This window comes from Solanum lycopersicum, chromosome 5, assembly GCF_036512215.1.
Source record: "Solanum lycopersicum chromosome 5, SLM_r2.1".
NCBI lineage: Eukaryota > Viridiplantae > Streptophyta > Magnoliopsida > Solanales > Solanaceae > Solanum > Solanum lycopersicum.
In genome coordinates this window covers 28,136,186-28,147,788 of record NC_090804.1, presented here as the reverse complement: position 1 = coordinate 28,147,788, position 11,603 = coordinate 28,136,186, and the positions used below count along the sequence as shown (strand labels likewise).

The 11,603-nt window shown below is 40.9% G+C and overlaps 1 protein-coding gene across 1 annotated transcript; it reads right to left on the bottom strand.

The window, feature by feature from the left end:
* Positions 1-1,489: 1,489 nt before the first annotated feature.
* LOC138348734 (uncharacterized) lies at positions 1,490-2,113 on the bottom strand. The gene has a single exon (XM_069298308.1). It carries the CDS (start codon positions 2,111-2,113, stop codon positions 1,490-1,492), a length of 624 nt encoding a protein of 207 aa, XP_069154409.1.
* Positions 2,114-11,603: the final 9,490 nt, after the last annotated feature.

The window sequence follows — 11,603 nt, the reverse complement described above, 5'->3', positions numbered from 1 at the left end:
ACTCCAGATCTCCTCTTGAAAACTATAGCAAATCATCTGCAAAACATAAGTGTGTAATGTCCAGCTTAGAGCATTTAGGATGATATTTGAAGGCTTTCTCTTCTTTAAGTCCTTTGAGGATCCTACTAAGATATTCCATTTCTATGGCAAACAAAAAAGGTGACATAGGATCCCCTTGTCTGAGTCCTTTAGCTGCATCAAATCTTTGAGTAGTTTGTCCATTAACAACAATAGTATAATTCACTGTTTTGACACACTGCATCACCCATTGAATAAACATCTCTGGAAATCCCAAGCCTACCATTACTTGTTCTAAGAAAGACCACTCAATTGAATCATAGGCTTTTTGTAGATCAATCTTAAGCATGCTTCTAGGAGAAATATTCTTCCTAGTATAAGCCTTGACAAATTCATGAGCCAGAATAATGTTATCTGCAATTTTCCTCCCTGGTATAAATCCAGCCTGACTATCACATATAACTGTATGAATAACATCATGCATTCTTTTTGTTATCACCTTTGAAATGATTTTATATAGAACAGTGCAACAAGCAATTGCCCTATACTCCTTCACAGTTTTAGGACTTTGAACTTTTGGAATTAAAGACACAAGAGTGCAGTTGGAAGGCTTAAACAACTTTCCTATTGTGAAGAAGCTTTTGACAGCCTCAATAACATCCCTTTTAATGATCTTCCAAGTATGCTTAAAGAAAAGTGCATTATAGCCATCTAGACTTGGAGCCTTATCATTCACAATAGACTACAATGCTGTATAAATCTCCTGTTCTGTTATGTCTATACATAATTGGATTCTTTGCTGCTTTGACAATACAGTCTCTCTTTTCATCTCCTGAACATTTATAGCTGGGAGTTTACCTGCTGAAGATCCCATAAGACTTTTATAAAACCTAACAAACTCTTCTTGAATCTCTTGGAGTTCATATAGCATCCTTCCATCTATAAATAATATACTTCTAATATGCTTCTTTTGAGTTCTCTCCTTTATCACTGAACTGAAGTATTTGTTGTTTGCATCTCCAAGTTTAATCCATCTTGCTCTTGTATTTTGTCTTAGAGCACTTTTCTCTATCATTGACCACTTTTCCAGCTTTATTAGTAACTCCTTTTCTTTAATAACTAGCTCATCACTTGCCTGGTTATAAAGCTGATCTTGAAGTTCTACCAGCTCACTTCTTGTCTTCTCAATCTTTTGGCCTATATATTGAAACTCTCTCCTATTTAATTGTCTCAAGAAAGGCTGGAGTGCCTTTAACTTATACCATATATCCTTCATTACTTCAGTTCCATTCTTCTGCTTCCAGACTTTATCCACCAGTTCCAAAAAGGATTCATGTTCAATCCATACATTAAAGAACTTAAAACTCACTCTGATCTGATGATAACTTTGATGAAGAAGCAAATGCATAGGGCTATGATCAGACACACCTGGATTTCCATATTCTATAGCAGCATGACCCCATTTATCCATCTAAGTATCATTCCCAAAGGCTCTATCAATTCTACTAGCAATTCTTGCATTACCTATCTGTTTATTGGTCCAAGTATAATAATTGTCTTTCCATTGTACTTCAGTGATGCCCATGTCCTTAACAAATTCTTCAAAATACCTTATCACATTCAGAGTAACAGGAGCCCCTGCTAATCTATCTTTAGGGGATAAAATAGCCTTAAAATCTCCTATTATGAGCCAAGGAGATGAGATACTTTGAACCAACATCTTCAAGTCATTCCATAAGCTTTTTCTCTGTTCTAAAGTATTAAAACCATATACCACTGTGAGATTAAATTGATATCCTTTGCTTCTTTCATTTATATGACAATGGATCATTTGAGCTGAGCTATTTATTAACTTGATATCATACCAACTTTCATCCCATATTATCCAAATTCTACCATTTGCAGCCTCCTTATAATTATGTATGATCCTCCATCCTGGAAATATTACTTTTAAAACAGCTTTGATATTAACCTCTTTAACTCTTGTTTCAATTAATCCTGCTAATGAAGCCTTATTTTGTTGTAAAAGCAGCTTGATCTCCTTCTGCTTATACCTTTTATTCATACCCCTCACATTCCAGACACTCCACTTCATTAACAAGTCTTAAAGGCTCCACCTCTATCAACAGGCAGTGAAGCAAGTTTGCTATTCCTTAGACTCTCAAATCCATTTCTATTTGGTATAGCTGAAAGCATAGGAAAATTTGATAGACTGAACTCCAGATGCTTACTTCCAGTATGAGGCCTTAGATTGAGCTCAGGTGTTTGTTTGATTTCCTGTTCCTCTCCTTTCTCTATCTCTTGTTTCTCCTCTTGTGCATTATTTCCATCTACTGCTGGTATCTTCATTTGATCATCTTTCCTCTCCTGCTGTTGAATTGGCACTTTATATTGCCAGGTCTGTGTTACTTTTTTCCAAGGCTTTCTCTTCTTTGGTAGCTCCTCCGGTGTTACTGGTTGACATTGGTGTCCAATCTTTTGACATTTATCACAATATTGAGGCTTCCACTCCATCACAACTTCCTACATGAAGGTTCTTCCATTTGGATCCATAACTGTGATCTGCTGAGGAATAGGTTTAATAAAATTAACTTCAATAAGCATTCTAGTAGGGGATATTCTTATTTGCTTTGTAGTACATTCATCAGCAAATAATGGCACACCAATAGCACTTGCAATTCTACTCAGTGATCCCACTCCCCAACAATTAAGAGGTAACTTTGGAAAATTAACCCATAGAGGTATTTCAGCTAAGAACTCCTTTCCAAAATCAAAATTTGGGCACCATTGTTTCAATATGATAGGTCGATTGCTTATAGTATATGACCCAGAGTGTAGAATCGCATTCATATAATTCAGGTTCTTAAACATAATTATAAAATACCCTTCTTCATGTAAAAACACATCTGGTTTGCCTACTTTTGACATGTTCATCATTATATATTTGTTCATGGCATCATACACAGGGCATTCTCCAACTACATATGCTATGAGTGCACATTTCCACTTATCCTCTTCATCCTGAACCTCTTTCCCTTCCAGCAGAACCATTGCTTCTCCATTAACTATTTGTGGTGGAAAATAAGTCAGCTGCATACCAATATTAGCTGCACAGCTATTCTTAAACACATTAACCATGGTTCTTTGTAATCCTTGCTCTTTTCCTCTCCACTGCCTTCATTACTTTCAGCATCTTCAGTATTCCCATCCATCTTCTTAGTTACTATTCCATTGCCTTCCACCTTGCTCCCAGCTTCTAATTGCACTAGATCTGAGTTCTCATGAGCTTCCTCCTTTTCTGATGCAGAATTTAAGCACAATCTTTTAGATACTTTGGAGCTCACAAAAACTCCTTCTTCGAAATTCCTTTCTTCATTTTGAGCTTGTTCTTGTTCATTTACCTCTATTACTTCCACTCGTGCTCCAACTGAGCTACCAACTGTCATTATTGATGTTTTCCGGCCTCTTCCTCGTCCTCTTCCTCTTCTCCTCGCCATTTCACCTTCACTACGCAAGTTAACTAACCAACGCCGAGAGCATATGGAGAGAAGAAGATTATATTTTATTCATTATTATTATTATTATTATTATTATTATTATTATTATTATTATAAATATTATTATTATTATTATTACTATTACTATTACTATTACTATTATTATTATTATTATTATTATTGTTGTTGTTGTTGTAGTTTGTCACGACCCAAAACCGAGCCGCGACTGGCACCCACACTTACCCTCCTATGTAAGCGAACCAACCAATCTAATCCTTAACATTTCAATATAATATCAACAGAAAGTAATGCGGAAGACTTAAACTCATTAATAAAATCAATAACTATTATTATCCCCAAAATCTGGAAGTTATCACCACAAGAACATCTATGATCAAATTACTAAACTAAGAGTATTCTAATAAGCTAAAAGTACATAAAAGCTAGTCCATGCCGGAACTTCAAGGCATCAAGACATGAGGAAGAAGATCTAGTCCAAGCTAGAAACATTAGCTCACCCAGAAGATCCGATGTGACGAAGACTGGCTAGAGTTACTGTTGAGTCGAAGATGACGGCACGTTTGCTGCACTCCACAATTAAACAAGAAGAAAACAATAAAAGTAGGGCTCAGTACAAAACACGGGTACTGAGTAGATATCATTGGCCAACTCAAAATAGAAATCAACATATACCAAGTAATATCATAAAATCAACTATGATACTCAACATGTAGCAACAACAAGCACTATATCATTAACAATTACCGTCAAGTTCACACATGAGGACTCAAGCCTCAATACCATACTCATTTGGGAATCATGTTCATTAGATTGAGTATATTAACATCTTTCAAAATTCTTTATCTTTATTTCTCTTGTGTCGGTACGTGACACTCCGCTCCCTCATATTCATTAATCCTCTTGTGTCGGTACGTGACACTCCGATCGCCTAAAATCTACGTATCGGTTCGTGACACCCGATCCACTAAATCTACGTGTCGGTTCGTGACACCCGATCCCCTAAATCTACGTGTCGGTTCGTGACACCCGATCCCCCAAATCTACGTGTCGGTTCGTGATACCCGATCCCCTAAATCTACGTGTCGGTTCGTGACACTCGATCCCCTAAATCTATGTGTCAGTTCGTGACACCCGATCCCCTAAATCTACGTATCGGTTCGTGACACCCGATCCCCTAATCTCCTTCTATCAATTCATCAAGCCTTCTCCCTTACCAAGGCATCATCAATCTCATTACTTTAGTTCATCAAGCCTTCTCCCTTACCAAGGCATCATCATTAAATAGAGATTAGGTTTTTATCAAGATTTGGGATTCAATAACTTCATCATGCTTAATATAATCACAATTATATAATCACGTTCATGCATGCATACAATTAAGCACATAGCAGGGTTTACAATACTATCAATACATATCATTCTCTATTAAGAGTTTACTATGAAAGCATGAAAACCATAACCTACCTCCACCGAAGACTAGTGATCAAGCAAGCAAATTCCCAAAGCTTTGTTCTTCTTTCTTCCTCGTTCGATTCTCCCTCTCTCTCTTGTTCTTTCTATTTTCTTTATTCCAACCCTCTTTCTTTTACCCTAATTAGTATATAATTAAGAATAAAAGATGACAATAATAACCCGCTAATTAACTTAAGGTTACCTCTTTTGACCCCCAAGTAGTTAGACTTATTAACATTAACCCACTAACTTTATAATTAAAGCAGGAATAGTCAAAAACGTCCCTTAAAACGTATAAAGAAATCCGACCCAGACTGGGATTTCGCAGTCTGTGACGGCCCGTCGCGCCTGCGGAGGTCCTTCCTGCTGCCCGTCACAGAGTTCAGAGACTCAATTTCTCTGAAGAGTCTGTGACGGTCCGTCCTGCCATTCCGTCACGAAGTTCAGAGAGTCGATTTTCAGTACCCAATTTCAGATTTTGTAAGTGTTTTGAAATGAGACCCTGCGACGGTCCGTCGTGCCTATGACGGTCCGTCTTGGGGTCCGTCGCTTCTGCCAGTTTTTCCAGAATTGAAGTCTGCTGCTCAAAATGACTAAATAGGTCGTTACAATAGATACCAATTTACCCATCGTTCGTCCCCGAACTATCACAAGAAGGAAAACAAGGGCGAAAAGAAGTACCTGAATCTGTAAACAGGTGTGGGTATCTTTTTCGCACATCGACCTCCTTCTCCCAAGTTGCTTCTTCAACCGACCGATTCTTCCATTGCACCTTGATGGATGCAATCTCTCTTGATCTCAACTTGCGAATTTCCCTATCTAGAATGGCAACAGGTTCCTCCTCATAAGACAAATTCTCGTCAAGCAGAACTGAATCCCAACGGATAATGTAGTTTCCATCCCCATGGTATCTTTTCAACATCGACACATGGAATACCGGATGTACTCCGGACAGCCCTGGAGGCAAGGCTAACTCATAAGCCACCTCCCCTACTCGCTTAAGTACTTCAAAGGGACCAATGTACCTTGGACTTAGCTTACCCCTTTTACCAAACCGCATCACCCCTTTCATGGGCGAAACCTTCAGCAAGACTTGTTCTCCCTCCATGAACTCTAAGTCTCTAACCTTTCGATCTGCATATTCTTTTTGTCTACTTTCCGCCGCTGGAAGCTTTTCTTGAATAGATTTCACCTTCTCCATCGAATCCCTCAAGAGATCAGTACCCCAAGGTCTAACCTCGAACGCATCAAACCAACCAATGGGGGACCTACATCTCCTACCATACAATGCTTCAAATGGAGCCATATCAATGCTTGAGTGATAGCTATTATTGTATGAAAATTCCGCTAAGGGTAAGAAGCTATCCCAATGGCCTCCAAACTCTATCACACATGCGCGAAGCATATCCTCCAACACTTGAATCGTTCGCTCAGACTGACCATCGGTCTGAGGATGGAACGCGGTACTAAGGTCCAACCTAGTACCCAATTCCGCATGCAGTGTTTTCCAAAACTTAGAAGTAAACTGGGTACCTCTATCTGATATGATGGATAGTGGAACCCCATGCAACCAAACAATTTCTGGGATATAGATTTTGGCTAACTTCTCCGCATTGTAAGTCACCTTGACCGGAATGAAATGAGCAGACTTAGTTAACCTATCAACAATCACCCAGATGGAATCGTTCTTACCCATCGTCTTTGGAAGACCAACCACGAAGTCCATTGCGATTCTCTCCCACTTCCATTCAGGAATGGGCATTCTCTGAAGTGTTCCTCCGGGCCTTTGGTGTTCATACTTTACTTGTTGACAGTTTGGACATTTGGCAATAAAATCTACAATATCACGCTTCATTCTACTCCACCAAAAGTGTTGCTTTAGGTCACGGTACATCTTGGTTGCACCTGGATGTATTGAATACCTTGAACTATGATCCTCTGTCAGAATAGTGTTGATCAAATCGTCAACTCGGGGTACACATACCCTTCCCTTGATTCTCAAAACACCTTCCTCATCGATTTGTGCTTCCTTAGCCTCTCCTCGCAACACTTTATCTCGGATCCGGATCAATTTCTCATCATTAAACTGCTTTCCCTTAATCTTGTCAAGAAAAGAAGATCTTGCCTCCACACAAGCCAATAATCCTCCCTTCTCATTTACTTCTAACCTCATAAGGTCGTTAGCCAGAATCTGAACTTCTCTAGCCAATGGGCGTCTAGAAGCTTGCAAGTGAGCTAGACTTCCCATGCTTCCCGCCTTTCTACTTAAAGCATCCGCTACAACATTCGCCTTCCCCGGATGATACAGAATAGTGATGTCGTAGTCCTTCAGTAGTTCCATCCATCTCCTCTGTCTCAAGTTCAAATCTTTCTGAGTAAAGACATACGTAGGCTACGATGATCCGTATAGACCTCACACTTAACCCCATATAAATAGTGTCTCCATTGCTTTAATGCAAACACTACCGCATCCAATTCCAAATCATGAGTTGGATAGTTACGTTCATGCACTTTTAATTGTCTTGAAGCATAAGCAATCACATTCTTCTCTTGTATTAGCACTGCACCCAAACCCGAATAGGATGCATCACAATAGACAATAAAATTCTTACCTTCCACTGGCAAGGTGAGAATGGGTGCGGTAGTCAACAAAGTCTTGAGCTTCTGAAAGCTTTCCTCACACTCATCCGACCATATGAATGGAACATTTTGCTTAGTCAAGTTTGTCAGTTGGGAAGCAATAGAAGAGAATCCCTTGACAAATCGGCGGTAGTAGCTAGCTAACCCAACAAAGCTCCTTATTTCTGACACATTAGTAGGTCTTACCCAATTCTTCACTGTCTCAATCTTAGAAGGATCCACCATCACTCCATCCTTGGAAACCACGTGCCCCAAGAAGGACACTGCATCTAGCCAAAACTCACACTTAGAGAACTTGGCATAAAGCTTTTTCTCCCTCAACATTTCCAATACCATTCTCAAATGCTCCTCATGTTCCTCCTTACTTTTAGAGTATATCAGTATATCATCAATAAATACGATCACAAAGAGATCCAAATATGGCTTAAAAATTCCGTTCATCAAACTCATGAACGCAGCAGGGGAATTCGTAAGACCAAAAGACATCACTACAAATTCGTAATGCCCATACCTGGTTCTAAAAGCAGTCTTTGGCACATCCGTTGCCCGTATTTTCAATTGATGATAATCGGATCTCAAGTCAATCTTAGAGAAGACACAAGCACCTTGTAACTGATCGAACAAGTCATCAATGCGAGGAAGAGGATACTTGTTCTTTATGGTTACCTTGTTCAACTGCCGGTAGTCGATGCACATCCGAAAACTCCCATCCTTCTTCTTTACAAACAAAACCGGAGCACCCCAAGGAGATGCACTTGGTCTAATGAAGCCTTTGCTCAACAACTCTTGAAGTTGTGCTTTTAACTCTCTTGACTCCGCGGGAGCCATTCTATAAGGGGGTATAGAAATGGGGCGAGTACCCGGTTCAAGATCAATACAGAAGTCAATATCCCTATCTGGTGGCATACCAGGAAGATCTGCAGGGAACACATCCAGAAACTCGCGGACCACCGAACCGACTCAATCGAAGGTACTTGGGTAGTGTCATCCTTGAGATGTGACAAGAAAGCTAAACACCCTTTACTAACCATTTTCTTAGCACGAAGAAAGGAGATAATACGCACCGGATTGGAAGTGTAGTCACCCTCCCACACTAACGGATCTGTCCCAGGCTTGGCTAACGTCACCATTTTAGCATTACAATCCAAGATCGCAAATTGCGGAGAAAGCCAAGTCATACCCAGAATTACATCAAAATCATCCATTTCTAAGATAACCAAATCTACATAAGTGTTGCTCCCCACAAAGTTCACCAAACAAGACCTATATACCTTTTCAACTACCAAAGACTCACCCACCGGAGTAGAAACACGAATAGGCATATCAAGTAATTCACAATGTAAATTTAGACCACTAGCAAATGAGGAAGATACATAAGAAAATGTGGATCCAGGATCAAACAATACAGAAGCCACGCAATCACAAACCAGAAGATTACCTGTGATGACAGCATCAGATGCCTCCGCTTCAGACCGCCCAGGGAAAGCGTAACAATGGGCCCTATCGTTTGTCTGTCCATTGCCCCTACCATGTTGTGATGTAGTGGCTCCGTTTTGCCCATCACCTCGGCCGTTTTGGTGACCACCATTACCTCGACCACCACGTCCTCCAGAATAACGGCCTCTACCATGACCACCTCTACCTCTAGCCATTGGGGGTCTATAACTCTGTTTTGGACAATTCCTCCTAATATGTCCAGTCTCCCCACATCCATAACACTCTCTGGAGTCAAGCATAGGTCTCTCAGAGAAGTGTTGACCGGTCTGAGGTGGACCCCCAACTACAGTCTGTAGTGAAGACTGAATGGGTCGAACTGAGTAACCTCCGGAACCCTGTCCTCTAGAGTAAGAACCATTAAACTCACCTCCCTTTCGAAACCTCTTTGACGTTGATGCCATGGTGAATTCATCTGGCTTCACTCCTTCCACCTCTACCACGAAATCTACCACTTCTTGGAAGGATTTTGCCGTAGCCGCTACTTGTAAGGCTAAAATCCGCAACTCTGACCTCAACCCCTTCACAAAGCGACGAATCCGCTCTTGTGGACTGAAACATAGTTGAGTGGCATATCTGGATAGTGCACGAAACTTAGCCTCATATGCATTGACCGACATCCTACCTTGCTCTAGGCTCAAGAACTCATCCCTTTTCCTATCCCTCAAAGTCCGGGGGATATACTTCTCCATAAACAAGCTAGAGAATGAGGCCCAAGTCATAGGTGGTGCCTCTGTTGGTTGACACTCAACATGTGACCGCCACCACATTTTGGCGTTCCCTTGAAACTGATAACTCACGAACTCAACACCAAACCGTTCTACTATACCCATCTTGTGTAGTAGCTCATGACAGTCAACCAGAAAATCGTAAGCATCCTCAGATTCAGCACCCTTGAAGACTGGAGGTTTCAATTTCAAGAACTTATTGAAAAGTTCATGCTGATCATTTGTCATTATAGGCCCAGTAGTCAGACGTGGAAACGTGCCTATGTCCAATGAGGCATCCATACGAGGAGCCATAGTGGCTGCATGTTGTACCTCTGAAACCGGAGGTGTTGGTGCAGAAAACACTGGAGGTGCCTGACCCTGATCGGACAACCCACTAAGATAAGCGAGCACCTGATTTATCATCTCTGGGGTAGGCTGGGGTGGCAATCCCTCATTCTGTACTTGTTTATTTTCCCCATCCTCCCCTTCTCTTATTACTTCCTCAGTCGGTGGAGGAGTCACTGCCCTAGTATCAGATGGGCTAGGTGCTCGTCCTCTTCCCCTAGAGGACGTCCTCCCACGACCTCTACCACGGCCTCTTGCCGCTGCTCTTCCTCGAGCTACAGCCCCAGTGGCTGGCTCAGACGCACCCTGTCCCGCCGGTGCTGGTGTTGGTGTTGGCGTAGTCGTCGCTCTAGTTCTAACCATCTGCAAAAGAGAGTGAAGATGGTCAGATACCAATTTGTATCACCTAGATACCAATTGGACCCAAGTAATAGCACGAAAGAAAGAAAGAAAGAATGGAATTTTGCTAAAGTCTTATAGCCTCTTAAAGAAAAGTAAAGGCGTCCCCCTACCGTTCCTTAAGACTCTACTAGACTCGTTCTTGTGTGATGAGACCAACGAACCTAATGCTCTGATACCAAGTTTGTCACGACCCAAAACCGAGCCGCGACTGGCACCCACACTTACCCTCCTATGTGAGCGAACCAACCAATTTAATCCTTAACATTTCAATATAATATCAACAGAAAGTAATGCGGCAGACTTAAACTCATTAATAAAATCAATAACTATTATTATCCCAAAAATCTGGAAGTCATCACCACAAGAACATCTATGATCAAATTACTAAACTAAGAGTATTCTAATAAGCTAAAAATACATAAAAGCTAGTCCATGCCGGAACTTCGAGGCATCAAGACATGAGGAAGAAGATCCAGTCCAAGCTAGAAACATTAGCTCACCCAGAAGATCCGATGTGACGAAGACTGGCTAGAGTTACTGTTGAGTCGAAGATGACGGCACGTTTGCTGCACTCCACAATTAAACAAGAAGAAAACAATAAAAGTAGGGCTCAGTACAAAACACGGGTACTAAGTAGATATCATCGGCCAACTCAAAATAGAAATCAATATATACCAAGTAATATCATAAAATCAACTATGATACTTAACATGTAGCAACAACAAGCACTATATCATTAACAATTACCGTCAAGTTCACACATGAGGACTCAAGCCTCAATACCATACTCATTTGGGAATCATGTTCATTAGATTGAGTATATTAACATCTTTCAAGATTCATTATCTTTATTTCTCTTGTGTCGGTACGTGACACTCCGCTCCCTCATATTCATTAATCCTCTTATGTCGGTACGTGACACTCCGATCCCCTAAAATCTACGTGTCGGTTCGTGATACCCGATCCCCTAAATCTACGTGTCGATTCGTGACACCCGATCTCCTAAATCTACGTGTCGGTTCGT

Excerpts from the sequence above, each read along its gene's own strand:
- LOC138348734 (XM_069298308.1), bottom strand. The coding sequence starts at position 2,113 with ATGAAGTGGAGTGTCTGGAATGTGAGGGGTATGAATAAAAGGTATAAG.